The 23,216-nt window shown below is 33.1% G+C and overlaps 1 protein-coding gene across 1 annotated transcript in view; it reads right to left on the bottom strand.

Moving 5' to 3' along the window:
• Positions 1-4,877: 4,877 nt before the first annotated feature.
• LOC130444108 (homeobox protein orthopedia) overlaps positions 4,878-23,216 on the bottom strand; it is a 39,496-nt gene continuing 21,157 nt past the window's right edge. Inside the window, exons 3-5 of the mRNA XM_056779119.1 lie at positions 12,386-12,572; positions 11,767-11,910; positions 4,878-5,437 (exon numbers count right to left, since the gene is read on the bottom strand). Of these exons, the coding sequence (XP_056635097.1) occupies positions 5,154-5,437; positions 11,767-11,910; positions 12,386-12,572 (615 nt within the window). The 3' untranslated portion in view covers positions 4,878-5,153. The remainder of the gene's footprint in view (positions 5,438-11,766; positions 11,911-12,385; positions 12,573-23,216) is intronic.

Raw genomic sequence — 23,216 nt, 5'->3', positions numbered from 1 at the left:
TTCACTCAGAAACTTCGGAGAAAACTAAAGACAAGAATATAATGAAACAAGAAAAATTCAAAAAGCTTCAAGGGATAAATTTAAATCTCAGGAACTTACGAGATGTGGTTATTAAATAACTGGTCTGATCATATATGAGATTTAATTCGCTCCATGCGAATCTTCCTTTGTTCAAAACAATGCAGAAAGTCAGTTCCTTCAGGAAGCGCGCCTCTTTTCTTTCATAGCTCTAACAGACTCAAATATTGTTCCTTTTAATGCAGATTTGTCCTTAAATTAGGATGTTGTATTTGTGAACCTCTTATCTTCAAATGTGACTATTCTAGGTATTGCACACACTTTTGGTATGTTGATATTTTAATGTAACAGTTGCCGCAAAAATTCTTAATTCCTATAGATTTAAGAATCGCTCGAATACTTAGCCGACGGTCAGATCTAATAAGACGTTGACTTTTTCTATAGTTCCATCCGTTTTTGACGTTGAAGTGCGACCCGAATATGAATAATCTTCAATATCTTGAAAATGCTTGAACTACTCAAAAACATATAGAGGCGACAACCATACATTACCATAGACTTTCAATAAATTGAGAGTTTTAGTTCAAGTTTTTCCAAGTTTTATTTTTAGAGCAAAACAAAAAAAAACAGTCCAATACGGCTACACTGATTTATCTAGAGACAGGTATGGCATTCGAAAGAGTAAGCTGTGGGCTAAGCAGAAGACAGTCGCTGGCCTTTGGCACGTACCTACTTTTTTTGTAGCAGCACTAGTAGTCCGGGAGCCAGGTGAACATTTGGTTAATTATTTCCTTTCGAAAGATAATTGGTGATATGCATCAGAGAGTTATGTTATAAAGCCTAGTGAACATCATCTCGGTAAGCTCGGTAAGCTGATCGATAATATACTGCTGTGATATATAAAAAAAATCAGCTAGCAGTGAGTCGAATTAAACCTAGTCTGCAATAGATATTTCTACGTGATAACTTCTAAAGTATCAGCTGACGGTTTTTCCAACGAGATATGTCCATTTGACTTATATATTTATTCACATCTATATATATACAATTTTTATTTGAGAGGAAGTCACTGAAAATTTATATTGTTTTTTCATGTTCGATGCGCCAACTGACTACAGTATAGTCAGCTGATTATTTTGTTTCCTCGAGATATTGGGATAGTTACAATTTAACAAATTTTTAGTTGGGAGGAATTGACTAAATTTCTTTTTTTTTCTCATCTCATCCCGCCCACCAAGCCGCAGCTGAAATTAACTAGGTTTATTATACAACGTTCTGATTCTTCTAATTGGAACTTTCTATTTCTAATGCTGGCTCCCGAACTATAGTCTATTCCTTCAATATTTATTTTTATATAAATTGATTATTGAAAAAATTGTAAAATATATTTGAAAGACTGATTGTGCTGGTATGGCTGTTGATTTGCAGGGCCGTTAATATTTGTTTCATTTCAATTTTCATGTAATCAAAATATTTGTTTACCAACAAATCTATTGATTTTATCTCTTGTTAGAGCATGTTTAAAATGGATTTCATAATTGATTGACGTGCATTTTTTAGTAATTTTGAAACCATTATATAATTTTTGTGTTTATACAATTCTCAAGGAATTGGTAACATTTTTCTCAGAATTTTTTGATAATTACTCAACTGCATAACGTACATGATTTCTAAAAACGTCAGTCAGTTAAATCTGTATCATTACGACTTTATTTAATATAAAAAGTTGAATTTATATTGAGAAAATGTTTAGGTTGAGATTGAGGTGTGAACGAAGCACGAATGTTCAAATTAGTGTTAATTTACAGAAAAATAAAAATTTGTATAAATGACTGGAGAATCCGGTTTTATGACGGTTTTCAAATTATCTCACTTTGCCAAGAAGTAACTCAATTTATTAACTAAAAATTATTGCACTTAATAGAAATATTTGATAATTTTATAAATCGAAAAATAATCCGATTTCGATGATTTTTTTTTAAATCTTTATTTTTACGGCAGATTTATGGAAAAAATATGGGAAATATTTCACCTGGAGATGTCATATAGTTTTATGACTTGTCCAAATGTGATTATAAACGCACTCCTTTGCATATCATCGTTCATAACTTTTTTACGAAGCATCAAACGCAGTTCATATATTTTTTTGTTACTATGTACAGAAAAACGAACATTTTGAAAAATGTTTGCACTTCATTACAATACGTGATTTTAAGAATGTTTTTGATCAAATAACTTTCCTTAATAAAAAGTACAAACGATTGTATGTGAGAAAAGGATAATTTTAAGAAAAATTATTATTTTTAATTGTAAAAACATGATAAATCAACATTTTCGTATAATTTTTTTTAAATTTGTTCGTTTTTTGTGCAGATTATAAAGAAAAACATAAAAACTTCATTTGATTATTTGGTAAAAAGTTATCAACACGTGAATGAGTGCATTTTAATGAACATTTAAATCCTGAAATCAATATAAGTTTTCATTTTTTTTATTCCCATAATTTTTTTCGTAAATCCGTCTTAGAAACGAATATTTTAAAAAACAATTCATCGAAATCGGATGATTTTTCGATTTTCTAGCGCTTAAAATCGAAGGGATAGCGTATAAGTATAAAATTACCAATTATTTTTAATATTTATGTAAAATTATTTCCGCAACCAAATGAAAAAATACATTTTTATGTTATATTGGTTTGTAACCCAGTTAGTCAGCGAATATTCAAATTCCAAAAAACAGAACTTACAGCCCGTTCGAAAATACATAGATCAAATTGATTAAATTTCGACATGGTTTTCATTTCCTTGAATACATACTCGGTACAATTTTAAAAACAAAATCTTATTGTTATCTGTTATTAGTGTTATCACTAAATAGTTCTGTAGCCTCAAGGACTCTATTCCTCCGATGCAAAAATCAATAGAGTTAAGATCTGCACCAGAATTGAATGCCTGTCTTCTATTTAAAAAAGTTTCTACTGCAATGCAATATATTCACATAAAGTAACGCAAGATTCAAAGTTTCTCGTTTTTTTTTCCTCCCATTGTTCTTATTTTGGTTTCACTATCTTTTTCCCAAGTTGTTTGCTGCCTCAATTTGTTTCCAATTCTTTTATATCACCTAACAACTACTTCCAAATGTTTCATTGGTGTTTCTATACTTTTTTCTAATTACTATTATTCAACGATCTTTTTGCAGATCTCAGTATCCTTTTTATACGCTCCATCCACTTTTTCGCTCTTATAGTTTCACTCTACATCCCCAAGGTGTCAGAAATTTTTGTATTCTCTCTTTTGTTAATATGTTTTTCATCCATATGTCACCGTAGATAGGATTGATTTTCTGAAAACTCTAATTTTGGAATATTCAATCATCTTCATCTCATCTTTTGTACTTTCTTCCTATTCTTTTATTATTTCAGGTTCTTCTTCTTTGTTATGAGATATTGTTGATTTCGCTATATCTGTTTGGTATATTCTGATATTTTCCACACTCAGCATTACAATAAAAAATCATTTTCTCAACTAAATTCGAACTGGAACTGGAATCGTTGTGGATATTCATATTCATATTCACAGGCTGTTTGCTAAACAAACATTTAAAATTGCAATGTTTCGATAACCAAAGCTTTACAGGTTTGCAAAACTAGACAGCTTGCTGGTAAAGTTGTACTAGTAAACAGAACTATGAGGGTACTTCGGATATAAACCGGAATTTTTGAAGAAACGCGCGAAAAATTTGGTGTTGAAAAAGTGGATGCACTGGATTCCAAACTAGTCTTTTACGTCATTATTCGTTTTTTTTTGTCAAACAATGTCGACATCAAACAAACGTTAGCAATGTAGAAAAACTAATTTTGCAGTACTTTATGTGATATGGCTGAAGAATTGGGCGTAAGCGTAGGTAGTTCAGTAGCTAGTAACAACTTGGTTACCGCAAAATTTCAGCCAGATGCGTGCCGAAACTTTTGAATTTTGAGCACACGCTGGGAAGTATGCATGCCTCTCCTACCGCAGTATGAAGAGGAAGAGGGAAACTCGAGTCTACGTAGTGAGAGAAAGACGCGCCAGATAAAGCTAAGGTAACACTATAGGCAGGAAAGGTACTGAACAACGAACTGGAAACGAGCAGTTTTATAGTAAATCCCAAAAAACACGGTGAAACCTGTCTACAAATCAAATCGACGCAGTAATCGAATCCGTAGTGCGATATTGCTGCAAGACAACGCCAGACCGTATACAACTAATGCTTACGATGCAAACGTGGAACGAATTGGCTTAGGAAACATTGTAGTACTCTCCTTATAGTCCCGATTTACCGCCATGCGACTATTTATTTAATCTACCGAAAGAGGCATTCGGTGGACTACGATTCGAAAGCAATGCAGAGGTAGAATTTTTTGCACGTGATTATTTACGTGACAAGCCGAGATATTTTTACGAAAAAGACATCCGAAAGCTTCCTAAGAAGTGATAAAAGTACGACGAAGTCTATCTAGGAAAACTGTGAGAAACTTCAGCTCTGTAATTTTTAAATTTAAAAATTTTAAGCAATATTTAAAAGAATCAGTTGGGTAAATTCAAAGAGATATAACTTTTTTCATACCCTAAGGTAATTTATTCCAACCTCCAACAGGTTAGATTGAATTTATGGTCTCCTTGTTATATCTTCAGAACCTGATGTTTAATTTCAAATCCACAAATCACAGAAAAAATCGGTTTTATGATAACTGATTACTAATAACAAATAATGCGATTAAAGAAACTATGTTAATGAAATAATCAAACTAACAATGAATGATTGTTCTAAAAAATAACAGATTTACAAAGATCCACCCTGTATGTGTATAATATTTCTAATTACCAAAAACTGCACTATTGAATTTCGCAACTTATTCTTAATAATGGTGTTTCTGTCGCCAACGCGAGGCAAATGCTTTTATTATTTAAATAATGATAATTTAAAGTGAAAGATCTTTTCAAAAAGACTTTCAGCACTTAGATGACTAACCAATATAACAACTTTATATTGCACAAACAACTTTCTCATTGAAAATAAAAAAACATTCCATGTACACTTGAAATATGTAAGTAAGAAAAAGACTATATATATATATAAAAAAAAACGAGACAACACTAGTATACAGATGCGTTATTATGCGCGTCGTAGTTGATTTGTAGGTAAGACGGAATGGTGGCATTAAGTTCGGACGCTCGACGCCTGAGCGCCGCGATGCTATGACCGCGCCAGACGTCGTCCTCCTCACCACCACCGCCACCCCCACCGTTGGGGGAGGCGCCAGCAGCTACTGGCGGAGTGGCGGCGTTTGAACATGGAATTTGGGGAGTCGGAGAGCCACCCGTGCCACCGCTACCGCTTCCGCCGCCGCCGCTGTTGCAGTATGTCATCATACTGTCACCTGAAAAAAAAAACGTTACTAAAAAATCCATTTGTACAAATACATTTTTCTTAACTTCAAGTTGATGGTTTTCAAATACCCAAGTATCATTGATATGTTTGATTTTTGGCTGTTGTTCATAATTTCGTCTGTGTAGATCCTCTATAGATTGCAAAAACATCATAATTTTCCTCAATTGTCTATTTTTTCCATAACGAAAGTTTTAAGGAGGACCAAAAATATGATATGCAATATGTGGAACATAAAAAGCATGTACATGTACATGTACTAAAAAAAAACATTCATGTATTGAAATGCTTCTTTTTCTTATGTTATATTTGGTCTCGTTGGAATACGCGATTACAATATGAATGTGGTTGGGTGCCGAAAGGCAAAAGGCCAAATTTAAGAAGACTGAAGAAGTACACAATATGATTTTTTGAGGTTATATTAGTGTTTACAATAAAATAATTAACAATTATTTAGTTCTTGTTAGGTATCTAATATAGTTAGTTCTTGTATTCTTTAGTTATAAAACATTTCTTAATCATTCTTTTAGTTTTTGTCATCTCTACTATTACAAAATAAAAAATATTTTGTAGGATACTTTAACTTTTCAGCACACGTATTTATATACTTTTCAACAACGTGTGATATTGTTTAATTAATTTCTTATGTAAAAAAATACGTTTCTTGAAGTACGTGATCGTAAAAAAATAGTGTAGACAACTAGTTGGAAAGTGTATTTCGCAATCTTTACGTTTCAGCAATCACCGCAACGCATACTCGTGCAAAACAGTAACTAGTTCAATATGTATCACTCAACTCGTTACCTAATTTACTATTTCCGGATTTAAATTAGTACTGAAAGATAATCTGAACTAGAACTAGAATCATAACCTTATAATGTACGATGTTAATTGTGAATTGCACTTTAACATCAAGTTTTTTGCCCAACTTAATTTGACAATTATTTGTTTCAGTGTGATAAATTCAACCATGGAGAGGTACACAATTGAGCAGCGCGTTAAAATTGTTGAAGCCTTTTGCCAAAAACGGGCCTTTAAATCAAAATGCATTTCGTGTACTTCGTGATTTTTTTGGTCAGCATAATCCACCAAATGTGTCCACAATCGAGATAATTGTGTGCAAATTTCAGCAAACCGGGTCTGTAGGAAATGTGAAAACACCTGTGCATGCTCGCCCCGTTCGTTCTGCGGAAAACACTACTGTGGTTTGCGATAGTGAGGCAGAAGAGCCGTCAACCTCGACTCCTCGTCGTGCCCAACAATCAAACATCTCACGAATAACATTAATGCGAATTTTGAATAAAGATTTGAATTTGCACGCTTACAAGGTTCAATTGACTCAAGAGCTGAAGCCTGTTGACCATTTCAAGCGTCGTCAATATTCCGAATAGTTGGTTGGTTGAACAGACAGAAGTGAATAGTGACTTTACAAAGAAAATCATCTTCAGCGACGAGGCACACTTTCACCTCTTCGAAAATGAGGTCGGCCAAGCAGTTACCGTGAATGGTGTTCGCTATCGCGAGATGGCAATAGACTTCTTGTAGCCAGAAATTGAGGATATGGACCTGGACGAGATGTGGTTCCAACAGGATGGTGCCCCTTGCCAAACAACCAACGAAACTATGACTCTTTTGCGCGAGAAATTCAATCGTCGTGTTATCTCACATCATGGCGATGTTGATCGGCCGCCACGATCATGTGATTTGACACCGTTGGACTTCTTTCTTTGGGAATATTCGAAAGAAAAAGTATACGTCAATAAGCCAAAAACAATTCAAGAGCTAAAGGATGAGATAATTCGGCACGTTAACGACATTGAACCTCAATTTTGTCTCAGAATCATTGAAAATATGGACCGTCAGATAGAGGTATGCCACCGAAGCCGTGGCGAGCATTTTGCCGATATTTTTTTCACACATAATTGTCATAGATCCTTCAATAATTATAAAAAATATTAAGATAATTCTCCGAAAACTTTTCGTTTTATTTACAATTAACATCGTGCATTTTGATTGGACCACCCACTGTTACTTTGAAACAACAAGACGTAGTCTCAAAACAATCAATTTGTATTGGAAACAAGAAGTAAAAGCCCAAGCAACTACTTTGATATTGAGATTCCTGCGATTATTATGCAGAAATATACTACCAACGGTAGTTTAGATGCACGGCAGCAAAAGGGGGGCAAACAGCGGCTACTATACAGTTTGTAAGTACGACTAAGATGAAAAATCTACTTTCAATGGCACCAGAAAAGGTATATTAGGAGGTCATGTCAATAAGAATGACTATTATAAAATAGTAAAAAGGACATAGAATTGCAATAAGAGGAACGGCAAGAAATAGGAAAAGGAAGCACTTACAAAGGCATCTCATATCAAGAAATTATATTTCTAAGGGCGAAAACAAATAATCATTTCTCATTGATTGGAATTTTGGATGTTTAAAAAAATTTTGATAAAATTAAGATGCAAATCATTAGCAAGCTCTAGAATTTGGATACTGGAACGTCATAAAAACTTGTTTTTGTGTAAACTTGGTTTCCTCGAATCCCGAGAGAGTTCAAACCCCTTGCACAATTGTTATATTTTTTTCCAATTACTTAGATTAAACGTTGATATTGTAAGAGGTGATTCGAAGTTTTTAAATTTTCAGTTGACGAATTACTGTTGAATATACAGTCTTAATTGAAAATCCTAATAAAAGCTTTGAAATCGAAAGAAACACACCACCGGTAATGACAAAATGCATTAATCTATTCATATTTACCAAACTTAAACAAAACTTACAACATTTACTTTTGGCACCTTCATTCGAAAATAACATGTCGGTGTTGTTTTCCACGGCCACGCCGGTGGGTTGGTCGTGAAGAAAGAGGACAGCGGCGGAGAGCGGGGGAAAGTCTCAAAACATACAATTAGCAGTGATTAGAAACATTCTACTTGCCAACTACCGAAATACCCGTCAATTGTTATAATTACTTGAATACACATAATCTAACGTTAACTTGTTTGGGATGATGTTCTTCCATGACTGCATATAGTTTACTTTAATATTCATGAATGATCCCATTAGTAAGTTGGAAAGAATTGTTAAATAATGATGAATTTTTACACGTTCATGTGAAATATGAACAATGTTATCACAGTGTGACCGCTTAAAGCGATGCAGAAGGCTACCGAAATTGAAACACTATAATCTGTTCTAATAGCATGAAGATTTTATATCTTCATTGGTCAAAATTCAAATTTTAGTTTAAAAAAGAAGCATTCGATATCACTTCAAAATATCTAGTTTTTTATATGGAAATTTATAGATTGGAGAGTCAATTTATTGAAGAAAATATATATTTTTCTGGATACAAAGAAGCAGATTGGAAGCACTAGCAAACATTACAAAGAATCTTTCTTAGCACATTGTAGATTACAGGGGTAACACTCGAAATATAAAAGTTATAGTATTGCTACAGTTTTTTTTTTGACTAAATTAGAACTATTCTTTCTCTCAATTCATTTAAAAAAAATGACACTACCATCATAACAATTATAACAACGACCATTTGATAAAAATTTCACCATAAAACGCCTACAAAAGACTTGATGTAGAAGAAAATATAACTAAATATTTTCATCGAAACTTTCAAAGACATCTTCCCGATACATTCATTATATTTTATAATTGTTTGTATACGTAGTGTAATAATGAAGCAAACAAGCGATCCTTTTAGGCTTTTACGATGGGCCCAGACTTGGGCCAAGTATGTACAACTTTGGCTCTAGCTTGAAGCAGTTATTAGCCCAGACTTGGTGATGATGACAGCAATGTCCCTCGCTTGGTTTACAAGCCTGGACCAGGCCTGTTCGTCTAGATAAACACAACACTGGTGTGCAACTCTGGGCCAGGCTGGTTGCTTGTGAAAATAGATTTTTAGTAAGGTTTTATGAAAAATTGATCGAGGTAAGGTTACCCAGAGTTCAGCCCGGCTTGGATGAATATGGGATGGCCGAGGTCGGGTTACCCAGAGTTCAGGCCGGCTTGGATGAATGTGGGATGGCCGAGGAAAGGTTACCCAAACTTCAACAAGGCTTGGGTCATTATTGGTATGCCAAAGCCTGGTTTCTCAGCGTTGGCCCAAGCTAAGCCCCGTCGTTCAAGTCTGCGGCCTCCTACATGGAAAATAGTTCCACTTCTTCTTTTTTCCTTCGACCATTTCTAAGACGCAATGCGTCTCCTCTTGTACCCAACCATTTGTCCTGTCTTCTCTTGTCGGGTTTTTCGTTCATTATTTCTTATATCCTTTTTTTGTCTATCCATTTTCCTTCTTGTTTTTAACACTTTTCTTGAAAGTATATCTTTTTCCATTCTGATATGCTCTCTATTTTTCTTATTGGCTGATGTTTTTTATTTGTTTTATGTCTTCTTTCCTACTTTTCCTATTCTGTAATTCATTTCAATTGTCTTCAACTTGGATCCATCCTTATTTTCCATTGTCCTGTTTTCACTTGCATATGCTACAATGTTACAGATTATTCTCTTTTCCAACTCAAATTCTTCGAAGAATGCTTCGAGATGAATAAATGCTGAAAACTTCTAGATCTGCACAATAGTCTATTTTGAACTCTATACAAGTCCAATTTACTATTAAGAACCAAGTTAACAGTTTCTTTAGCCTACTCTTCGCCAAAATGGTGCGCTTATTTTGAGATGTTTTTTCATTTTGAGAAAAAAATATTTGCAAGGGCTGAGCGCTCTTTTTGAGTTTGAATCAATAATCTACTTTAAAAGAAATGAAAATCAACTTGCTTTTTAAACAACTTCTATTCCATTTTACTGGATCATACCAAATGAAAGGATTAATTGCATCCCTAGATGTTTTTCATGTTCGTTTATTCATAAAAACAAGTTTTATTAAAAAATTTTTTCAGTACCTTCCATAAATGGAGTGCATTAAATAGTAACCTTTAACAGGCGTGAACAAACTTCGTCATAAATTGGTGTAAATAGTATATTCGATGTTTTTCACATTAACAATTTATTCTTGCGCATTTACATCAAAATATTTGAGTATGAATTGAATAATTTATATGATATAACTGATATAGAACATACAGTGATTGGTCAGAGGCCATGAGATTTGAAAAACAATTAGCAAAATGTGTAGTTTAATATATTTTTAACATATAAAAAATGCATTAGAATTCTTCTCTCATCTACGAGGGTTTTTTCAAAAGTTTCAGACCCTTATTTCCAATATAGTCGTTTTTAAATCTATACACTTTCTCTAGCGATGATTTAACCTTTTTAACCCTTCCAAATAATAGTGGCCGACGTTTACGTATGCAATAACTTCATTTCTCCACCTTAAGTGAAACTTAATTTGAGGTAACAGCTAGAAGCCTCTGGGGGCTAAATCTGGCGAATAGAAAAACACTTTTTCTTTGTTTCCAAGTGCTATTTGCAATTGCTACCTTTGTATGCATTATTGTTTGAACATAATCGATGAACACAATCCCTTGATTATCCCAAACACGGTCGGTATTACATTTTAGATTCATGAAATCCTCCTTGTCTTTTTCGAATCGACTCGAAAAAAATCAGCTCTTCAGTTAGCTTGTATTTCAATCATTACCTTCCCAGCTGACTGTTGTATCTTTGGACACTTCTAACGTGGTTCACCTGCTGCAGTCCACTCAGATGATGATCGTTTTGATACCAAAGCGAAGTGATGGATCCATGTTCCATCCATTGTCACATATCGACGCAAATAAACTGATTTATTACATGTAAACATGACCAAACACTACTCTGAATCATCAGCACGTTGTTGTTTTTGATCGACTGTGGGTAAACGCGGCACCGACTGCTTTCTGATATAACCAATTTGTGGACATTTTTGATGTTTTCTGGAGTAGACATCTCAATTGGACGACCAGAATATTCACCATCATCGGTGTATTCACGACCACGTTTAAATTCAGTAAGCCAATAATAAATTTTTCTTTTCGATGGAGCAGAGTCCGGATAACACTTGTGTAGCCATTGCTGAACTTGTACAGTATTTTTTATCAAGAATCATGATAAATTAACAAAAGTTTCTGAATCCATTATTTTGAAAATAACAAAATTAGTTTCACTCAATTATCTGTCACTTTTTACCGACTAATCGAATCATGAAATTTTACACATAGTCTTTTGAAAGTTGGTTCTTCATAATCGTCATTTGGGTTTGACAATGGCAGCGCCAATCACACGACTTATTGAATGGTGTAATATACTGACATATTTGTTCTACGTTTTTGTAATTCTATGGAAAAACTTACCTAGCGAATTGAGACCATAATGTGCTTGATACACTGTACTAGAACTACTTATAGGTAATGCCGGACTCAGGCCGGAACTTTGGTTTAATTGGCCCAGTGATTGACCGAATCCACTCATTGAACTTTGGCTCAACTGTCCCAATCCTGAAACAAATATAATTTTAGATATAAGTTCAGTTTATTTTCACAATAAATTTCAGTGTGAACAATATATGACTCTTCAAATATTTATCAACCTATATTCTATAGTGAAAGTAGTGTTAAAGATAATATTTTAAGATTATTTGTACTTGTATGTATTGGTTTTGCAACAAAATTTTAGCTGGTTCTAAACGGTATAAATATAGCATGCTAGAGCCTCAAATTGTATCCTACATGGTTAGTTAGTTAGGTATAGTTTATGGTGTCATACACCATACAACCCAATAAATCTATTCTTCCCTTCTCATGCTGTTGCACTGAGGATGTGATCTGAGTTTTCATATATCATATTTGGGATAACTCTAGTAGCAAAAGATCGTAAATTTCCAGACCCTCTGGTGTTTTGTAGTCACTAACAATTGAAAGAGAAACGTGAAGAAGTTTCATATTTTAACTGTTTGTATATAATTTCACTGACCTGTTGCCATACCAGCAACACCCCATCTCGACTCCGACGTACTAAACATACTTGAACCACACAAACCATCACCCATAGCACCGAAAGGAGGAAGTCCATGAGAAGGTAAGAGGGCACCTGGAGTTCGGAAAACGTTTGTAGTCTTCTTCCTCTTTTTCCATTTCGCCCGTCGGTTTTGAAACCAAACCTGAAAAATAAAAAGATAATCGTACCATAAAGATATTTAATATTGACGATTCGAGATATAAAATTGAATATTGCAGATTCAATGGACATTATTAACAAAGTTAGCGTCTAGTCAAAGCAGTTGCAAAAGTATGCAGAATAAGTATTAACCTCTGTGATATCCTAGAAAATATCACTAGATCCAAGTCCCAAGTTTCATATATTTTCCAAGCCTTATCCTTATATTTAGATGGATAAGGTATTTAAAACCATGTGTTCAGGCTTTGACTGGAAAATATCAATCAAACCTAGGAAACCTAGGTAACAAAGCAAGGTGTCAAATTTATAGCATGACACACATAAATTCCATTCGAAGAATCAATGACTGCCAATCATAAGTCAATAAAGACCTTCCGCAAGTTGGAAATGCATATCTTTGTTATATAGATGATTCTAAGCTAGCGCACGAAGCTGGTTTGGAAATTTTTGGTTTAAAATGCATCCGATTGGAAACAATAACAACCATTTTTCAACCAGAGCTGCTAGCAATGGACATACATTTTCTTCAGACAAAATAACTTTAATGTGGCTAGTTCAGGTCAACAGAGTATATAGCTTTGCCAAGAAAGAAACTACATTCTTCACACCAATGCCCTACTGTCCATTCATGAGATATCGGAATCGATAACGAACTGAAACAACAGTTCAATTCTGAGACAATCCAGAAGATTCGGCTCAGAAGTATGAGGATCTTTTTGTTACCAAAAACGATATTAAACGATCTTATGATACGTCACTTGTCAAATACCATCGCATGGCAGCGAAGCACTGCAGATTCTGCAAGCAAGTAATAGAGACAGCAGAGAATTTACTCGACGAAGGTTCTGCTCATTTCAGCAAAAGGTTTAGATAGTAGTGTATAAAACCAAATAACCAGAGAAAATTGAGATGCAGATTCGTACACAATATGTCTTGTTCAAAGTGGTTGGAAAACAATCTGAACTAATCTATTTAAGAATTTGAGACGAAAACTGACCATTCTATTAGTCATGGTGATGTGTATCAATTGGATGATTAAAATAAAATGGAAAGTAAATTCCCTGAAAAATATCACGATCAACCTTTCTACATCGTATTCAAATTTCAACGAATCTTTTAACCTTGTATTGTAATGCTACAAAGTTCGAAATGCATGAAATTAAAAATATTTCTTATTCAATTTAGTTTTCATAAAATGAATCTAGTCGCCACGATTATTGGTCGTTAGGGGAGAGGGAGGAAAGATGAATCCTGGGAGACAGCCGGAAAGTGGTATGACGGCGGGAGTGTTGCCAGGACGAACCGAATGTGAAGGAGTAAAAATGGAAACGGGCGAGGCCGTTCGATAATGCTGCTTTTAGCTTTATACAATATCAAGCTTTTATGCGCTTCGACTTCCATTTGAAAAAAAAACGTTCATATTGATGTTATTTTTTATCTATTGCGTCAATGAAAATTCTTGGATTCTCAAAATAAGAAATTTAAGCACTTTAAAGCATGTCATAACAGAATAGCAGTTAATTAAATGAAAAAAATTTATGTTGTCAAATAAAAAATACGCGGTGTGATTAATATAGACAATGAATTATTCCAAAGGAAACAATGAAGGAATAAAATATAACTTGAATAGTCTCGAAATTTGTCGTTTAATGAACTACTTTTGTTTAGCAACGAACTTATATTTTATAATTTCATTCAATTCTGCTTTTAAGCAATTACGCATCGGAAAACAGAACAACACTGGTCCGGTTGAAACAAGCTTCTGGTTTTCCTTATACCTCCAGATTTGGAGAATATTGTTTCCTTTGTCTAATTCTTTCAGTATTTATATGCGTTCCAAGATTATATTCGACTTGATCATTTGTGATTAGATCGGTCTTATGGCTGCCTGTCGATCAAAAAAGATTACTTTTCATATTTTCCGATAGCTCCTATCCAAATTGAATTGTACAAACTTCTAAGGACCATAACTTGCACCCGTAATTGTAAGGAGATGTAAGGAAAATATATAATCACCCAAGTAAAAATATAGAACAGAATTGACACTTCTCGGGAAAATGTTATCATGCAAATATAGATCAAGTAGTCAACATTTTAGTAGATGCTGTTTCCTTGTATAATGGAGCTATTTGAATCGAGAAAATTGTCAACATTGGGTATATAGATATCCATGCTGGAAGAAACCATAAACAATGGCTATAAAGAGAGAATGTTTGGTAAGAGATTATAGGAAATCATGTTATGAAACCATTATTCTTTGGCAAACCTCCCATTGCAGTTTCTAAGTTATCTATAGATAGATCGGGTGAATACTGAGATCATCGATCATAATCTTTGTGTTTTTCTGGGGGTAATCATGGAGTTTTGAAGAACAAGTCGGGTTGTAACAAGAATAAAAAAATAGTCATCGTTTAGTAAAAATATCGATCGCATTTAGAATATTGTCTGCTAGTTAATACATTTGTTTTATAAAAATAATTAGTAAATTATTCGTTTTTCATCACTACATACCTATATAAGGTATAATAGTACAGGGTACCATCACTTTATCCTGCAGATATCTGTTGTTTTTAATAAAATTAATTTTAAAGAAATCTTGAGGGTGTATGGAATAGATTAAGGATAGGTTGTCTTGTAAAAATTAGCCGCAATTATTTATAATTGATTTTAATATACTAATATGACTTGCAGCTATATGTTTTTTCAGTCAATCTTCCAGCATTTGAAAGAAAATGGTTGCCAGCTCTCAGTTGGCCGCATTATTAGGATTGCCAGGTGTAAACAGGTATATTATTGTTAATTAACGGCATTCACAGGTTTTCTTTTAAATTTTTCTGCAAAATTGTAGTTTTATATACATTGAACATGAAAATCCATGGTTGCCGGTTGCACAATGGCCGCAAACAGTGATTGCCATGATAAAATTGTGAATATTAAGTTTTATTATTTTTTCACTTATTTATTGAACATAAATTTTTGGAGAATCTTTAGAGAAAATTGGAGTTTTCCTTTTTGTTTTTTTATGTTCATGGATACTTAGATTTTTTATTTCATTTCATTAAGAACTACATTTGCTTTAATTATTTATTTTAACAATATTATTTTTGATTGAAAAAGTAAAAATCCATTTCGTTATTTGTCTGACATTAGGCTTATTCTAAATGTAAATTTTATAATTAAATACATCTTTTAGTTTTCTTCTTTATCGTCTGTGTCACTATCAGCATCATCGAAATCATAACAGCTATTGTCTATTTCTATACTTTCTTCTATATTTTGTTGCTGATCGTCTAAAGCTAATTCTTGCGATTCTAACAAGACGTATTCGACAGTCATTGGTATTGGATCGCCAATGAACAACGTTGGTTTTAAATTTCCTTCAATCACTGACCAACCGTAATCTTCTGGATTGAAGATGATACAATTTGTCTTAGATAGTACAAATAAAAACACGTTCACAAAAGTCACGGTTGCCTCTGTTAGTGCAACTGGCAACCAAGGATTTTCATGTTCAATGTGTATAAAACTTGAATGCAGTTAATAAACAATAATATACCTGTTTACACCTGGCAACTCTAATGCTGCGGCCGACTGAGAACTGGCAACCATTTTTATTATAATTTGTGACATCATTTTCTTTCAAATGCTGTAATATTGACTGAAAAAATATATAGCTGCAAGTCGTATTAATATATTAATGACATTAAAATTAATTACAGATAATTGCGGCTAAATTTTACAAGACAACCTATCCTTAATCCATTCCATACATCCTCAAGATTCCTTTAAAATTAATTAATAATATAATAATAACAAATCACACTTTTCAGAATATACAGATAATTAAATCCTACAAAGAAACACGTATTCTATCTACAAATATTTTTCTTACAAATTCTCTCATTGTTTTTTCTTGTGTAAACCGAAATTTGTAACAAGCGTCATAGAGGGTGCAAAAATAAGACTGCGCTATGAATTTCGATAGAGGATTTAGAGTTTACGGCTTTCGATTACCTTTACGGCACCTTTTGAGCTCGATTAGCCTGTTAGATCGTAAAATATTATGATTGTGCTGCGCAGCGTCGGCAGGTCAGACACAAAAAGCTATTTTTATTTGTTTCTTATTGTAACTCGTTCTCGAAATGATCCGCTGGTCAGATAATGGTATCGAATTGCGAAAAACATTTCTTGAGATTTGTGGAAAGGATTCATTCATTACCAGTTTAAATGGTGATGATGTATGAATATTCTTCTAATTGGATTGCATCCATTGGTCATTTTCGTCAACAATCACTGTCAGATTTTTCTTGTTTCAAAATGACAAGATTTGTTTAATAATATTTAAAAAAAAACGTTTGAAAAACTGTTTCTAGTATTATTGAGGAAAGTACATTATATAACCTAAAGTAAGTGTGGAAATATTTACAAATATTTTCATGAGAAACGCGTAGTGATATAAGTGCAAAACTTTTACGCTCAAATGAAACGACCTGTGGCTGCTTAAAACAGCCACAACGCGTTCTGTGCGACTTGTGTTTGTCAGAACGCGTTGTGGCTATTATAGACAGAACGCGAATGAAATTTTTTGCACAGTACAATACTCATTATTTTAATGACAACGTTTTTATTTGTGTTTTTCATCCATATGGTCATAGTTAATATAACTAACCTAACCTAACTCAACTTAACCTAATCTCACTGCGTCAAACATAAAGTTCAACGCAATACAAAATGCCACAATAACTCCTCATGCAAAAACAAACAGGTGGATGTGGAGCGAAGATTGATTCTAGTGATATACTTTTTTACATTAAAACGATTGTTAATAATTCATATTAATTATTGACTATATGGATATAAAACATATATAAAAACGTTGTGATTAAACATTTATTCAAATAATGAGTGTTGTACTACTTTGTTACCAAATGATTATTAATAAGCAGCATTATATTACGAGAGCTGACGTCTTCTAAATCTAAAATTTCTTTCGGGTTTTGGCTATACCAGAACAGCCCCAAACCGTTTTGGTAATCGCAAGGCGCACAGAACGAGTTGTGGCTGTTTTAAACGGCCACAGATCGTTTTCGTTCTTTGAGCGTAGCATAAACACATACATCTGAATATTCAATCAATTTGCAAACCTTGAATTCAATAAAAGATAGATGTAAAAGTACAACTGCTCGAAATAAAGAAGAAATAAAGGATTTGTGGCGCGAAATTTATTCAGAATAACTTAGATAACATCTTATAAATATGAATAGATCAGTTAAATGAATTTCACATTGCTAGAAAATTTATTGATAAGTTCACTATTCCTGCTTAAGTTTTGAGATATGGCAACCCTGATGTGAACGTGCCAAATCTGAAATAGAGATCGTTTTGTCATCCGAGTGCTGTTTAAGTTGTTTACAGATACTTGAAACCATCAGCTTGGTCGATCTTGCCGATTAACTCTCTTCGACTTTTGGTGATGAAACCCAATCTCGAGTCATCGTAATTTGCCGGTTTTTCGAATTCAATCGTGACCGCACTTCGCTACAGGATGAATTTCTGAATCGGCCGTTGTGCCAGAAAACATCCTGATTTCGCAAGATCTTCATGTGACATATCGTATATTTAAGGCATATTTGAGCGTTTCCGAATTCCAACATATCTTTTTGATTTGAACTTAACAATCGCTCAAAAATAATCTCGTGCTGATTGGTGTGATTTACAAGATTGTGACAGGCTACGAATCATGATTGAATCCGAAAATGCATGATATAGAACATGACGATCTCTGGCTTCTAGATTCATCGCACATTCTAAATTTCTTAAAAGCAAGAAAAAGAGTCACATTATATAAGGTTAGGTTGGGTTAGTTTAGGTATCAAAGTGCTTATTTCAATTAAATGTTTTAGCTAAAACGAGCTTTCTTAAGGAACAAAGAATGTATCCATTTTAAGTAATTGTTTCAAGTTTGTAAAAAGTTTGATGGTTTGAGTATCCCCAAACTGAGCTCCAAATTGTGTTACCAGATTACCAATTCACTCACAAATAAACAAAAATTGAACCAAAGAGAAAAAAATAAAATAACAGCATTAGAATAAGCCTGGAGATTGGAAAAAACCTGAGCTTTCTTGATGAAAATGAAAAAAATCTACTTAAGAAAACAATAACATACAACCTATTGCACTTTCAACGTTATTATTTTGAAAATAGCATTCGATATATTTATTTTTATCAAAGAAAATGATTTCATTGCTATTTCGTAAAATTTTTGGTATTATGGAAAAAACAGAAAATTTCTCTAGCAAACTCTCACGATGTTTTCATTCTCTTGGTTCTTTACTGTTTTTCAAATCAATAGAACGTTTTTTCTACAATATTGATAACGAATATAAATAGCGTGAAACACATATTTTTGAGGATAAGTGCACTATTTTAAAATAACATGAATATTTCGTAAAATTTAGAAGAAAAAAAATTTCGCTGTGTGATAGCCACGATCTCCCAGCACTTCGAAGCTCTCCCACCATCGGGGAAAGCACGGAACTCCCTAGAGCCGCATGACAGCGGTTTTCCATTGCGGGGAGATGTATGGACGTTAATAATCCAACACCATTAACGCTGTTTGGTTTGGGACGCTCATCTGGCAACTATGTTGTATCCACTGTCCGCAGAGATTTAGCGCCCCAGTTGCCAAAATTGACGGTACATCACTCATAAAATACACTGGAAAAATTGATTTCGAAAAGAATATACATATTAACTGATGAATAAATCTTCTTTTGATCGTAAAGAAGAATATTAAAAAGAAATACACAAATTAGGCAAAATTAAAACTTATTTACCTACTACCAGAAGTTGAAGAATAATATTAAGCATTCATATATGGTAGAATGAGTTCAATATATTGTCGATGTATTCTATACGCAACCATAACTTGTGCTTTAGTAGATTTAGTGTATCAATCGAATATTCTAGATAACGAGAAGCAAAGATCATAGAAGATGAAGCTGAGGTAAGATATTTACAAAACCTGAGTGTTAATCAGTGAATCACAAAATATTTTCAAACAAAATTAAACGAATTACAAAGTACTGACTTTGATTGAGAATAAGTGCGAAAAGCATCGCAATAAGCGAAATTGCAGTTTACATGTTATTCAATCAATGAAATTTATATAAAAAGATCCTTTTTCTTAGTGTAATTTTTTTATAAAATCCATGGAGATTCAACGCAACATTCCCTTAACTTTTCAACCTACTTCACTATTTTATCCCATCATTTATTTATAATGATGGATTGTCAAAAAATATTTTGGGAAAACTGTTTTTGAAATTGATTCGAGTCATCGGGAAATTTATTTACTGTGATCATACCAGCTTCTTCTTTAGAATTCCCGTTTTAGAATTTTTTATTTAGTACTTTGAGTTTTTACTATTCTTAATTATTTCGCAGCTTTATTTATTCTTATGGAATAGTTTTAAACTGCTTTTCCGCAACCTTGTCAATGACAGAAAAAGTGCCAAAACGTTTTTCCGGAGAACACAGGAACCACGTGGTACTGAATCTGGCGATTAAAGGGGACGTGGGCCATTAGGAAGAATTTTGCACGGCGTTTTGTTATAAAGAAGCATTTTTTCTTCATTTCTCGAATGTTTCACGATCTATCACATGGTTGAATGGCTAAATTTGTTCAATTGTTGGTACAGTTCCTTCTGTTTTTTAGTAGAAAAACGACATGACAGTTCCACGTTCTTAAAGACTTATTCCAACTTTTTAATCGTGCATAACACTTGTAAACAATACTCACAATTACTTCATCATCACTCCAGAAATATTCCAAAATTGAGAACTTTTTTGGCCCTTTTTTTAACTAAAGCGAACATCGGTTCAAACTATTTATTTCTATTCTTTGCTGTGTTAAATATATTTAACTGAACTGAATTTGAAAATATTTGTTAATGAATGGAGAAATCAGAGCCAATTAAAATTCAGCTGTTTCGGTGAAAGCAGAACATCTGCTGGACACAAGATGAACTTCTATATATTAGAAATTAGAGACGGATCACAGTTTTCTAAAGAAATTGGAGAGTTTTTTCCAGAAATTGGGATGGGGAGAAGAGAATGAATCAAAAATCTCAATTTTTTCTAATATATCAAAAATAACAGCATTTGCACAAATTCTGGTGGAAAGAATTACCAATTATCATACTACACACTTCTACTTCCTACCCTCATTCACCGCTCTCACTTCCGCTTGCTAAAATATTGTGATCGTTAAATTTTTCCTTTTATTTATTCTAGATTAATATTTTTCATATTTAAAAATATAACACTTTGACAAATATTATAATGCCTATTTAATTGCAAACAAACAACAATGAATTAAAATACAACAAACTACGTATTGAAATGAAGCCCATATATTGTCGTTTTAGGAAGGCCAATAGTTTCCCACGTTTCCAAATATCAGTTTTTTCTTCAATTTGTAGCTTTCGAACGATGCTGAAAATTGCCCACAAAGTGAACGGCTTCTTTTGTCCGATTTGTTCTGCAAAATATGCTAAGAGTATACTTTCGGAACTAGTATTCTTAGCATTTTTTTCTTCTCACCACTTTCTATATAATTCAATAGATTTCAGGTAGCGATGCTCATTTTTTTCTGGCACCAGCCTTTACGCTGCTGAGTCAGCAGCCTGTCCTATTTCGGGAGGGGTTCAATCCATCAATTTTTCATCGGAGGAAATTTTATTATTCGCGAACTTAATATACATACGACTTTATCTTAGTTCGGTCAATTTGGACATTCGAAGTTACATAAATTCCCAACAAGCTGAAAATCAGTAAAATTTGAATGTTTCCCATCATTTTCGTGTATGGAAAAGATTTTATTCAAGGTCAAGGGTAAAAAAAGTGAGTTTTTCGCAATTTTTAGCAAAACGGTGAATTATATCATGAAAATACTATTATTAAAAATTGTAGATCATGAAATTATCTACAAAAAACGTATTAATACTTTTTTCCTACGAGTCACCGTTTCTGAGATATAACGATTCAAAAAGTTGTAAAAGTTGTATTTAATTGTTTCACCAATATATTTTCAGCAGTAAACTTTTCTTGGACAACATTGAAATGAACCGAGACTTGTTGTGAGTATTTGTAGGAAATTATCAATTGACTAAGATGTTGCTAAAGTTCAACGATGCTGTTATGCAGCTTTGGTATTTCTCGTGCAATCATTATAGCCATTAAATACGACAGTAATCCTGAAACATAACTTTTACAACTTTTTGAGTCGTTATATCTCAGAAACGGTGGTTCGTAGGAAAAAAAGTATTGATAAGTTTTTTGTGAATAATTTTATGATCTACAATTTTTGTCTACAGTATTTTTATGATAAAACTTACCGTTTTGATTATAATTGTGAAAAACTCATTTTTTGACATTTGACCCTGAATAAAATTTTTTCCATACATTCCATACATTCAAATTTTATTTTCAATTGTATATTATACAATTTTACTGATTTTCAACTTGATGGGAATTTATGTAGCTTATGTTTTGGTTTAATTTGACCGGACTATTTAACATTTATTTGTATTGGTCTCGTTGTGTAACATACTATTACAAAAATTTTGCAGAGGATACGATTCTTCATTAGATACCTCGAATAACTCTAAACTCCCTACTTAAATAACAGTCAAGTAAATCAAAAATCCATTTCCAGTATAACTTGTTCTCGTTCAGATTATTAGATTCTCTCTACGGTAGAATTTTTAGAACTGTTGAACATTGTGAGTTGTGTAAGTTTTGATGTAGTTGTACCATAAAAAATTTATTCAGTAATAGCTCTTAGCAGATTATTAGTCTTATATATTTGTACATTTAGTACCACGATACTACTCAGAACGTTTTTTAACACAAATCTAAAATCTATATAGTTCAAAATGTTAGTACTTGCAAATATAAAAATTATTTTGATATCATCTTATCAAATTAACGTATACTCTCAAATAAATAGTCCAATTTGATCTAAGAGTTATGTTAAATTAACATGTCGTAATTTGAATTTTGTGATAATTACTTACTAAAAGATTGAGTATTCATGTTTGTTGAGTATAAAATTCCATTTAATGTATATTGTTAGATTAACGAACTTTTTTCACAAGCAGTTTGAGTAATTGCATCTCATTCCGGAGTTATGACCTTTGATTTTCCTGCGGTCGAGCCTCGAGGCCAATAAAGTTTTCCCGAATGAGGGGCACAAGGGGAAAGAGAAACACACAGCGTGGTGCAGGAGAACAGGGCCCAGCTCCGATCATACATCAACCGCGCCCCATTAGGGATTAATGATGCCAACACGGCCGAAATTAACTTCCTGCTGGCTTACCATTGCAATAATGTTAACGTATTAACCATTTGTTAGAATAGCAATATCGCCATGGGCTTATCCTTCCCATCTTTGTTATAAAAACGGCAGAGATTTTAATGAAAATATGTAACGGCCAAGAGTTTCCGCTTCTATAACGGGATTTTTTTATTTACATGTCCAGATAAGTTTTTGTAAAAGTGATAAACTATAAATACTTCATCAGGTAAATTACTGATGTATTTTCGAAATAGTAAAGCAATACTC

This window comes from Diorhabda sublineata, chromosome 5 (genome assembly GCF_026230105.1).
Source record: "Diorhabda sublineata isolate icDioSubl1.1 chromosome 5, icDioSubl1.1, whole genome shotgun sequence".
Lineage (NCBI taxonomy): Eukaryota > Metazoa > Arthropoda > Insecta > Coleoptera > Chrysomelidae > Diorhabda > Diorhabda sublineata.
This window is presented reverse-complemented; position numbering and strand designations above follow the sequence as displayed.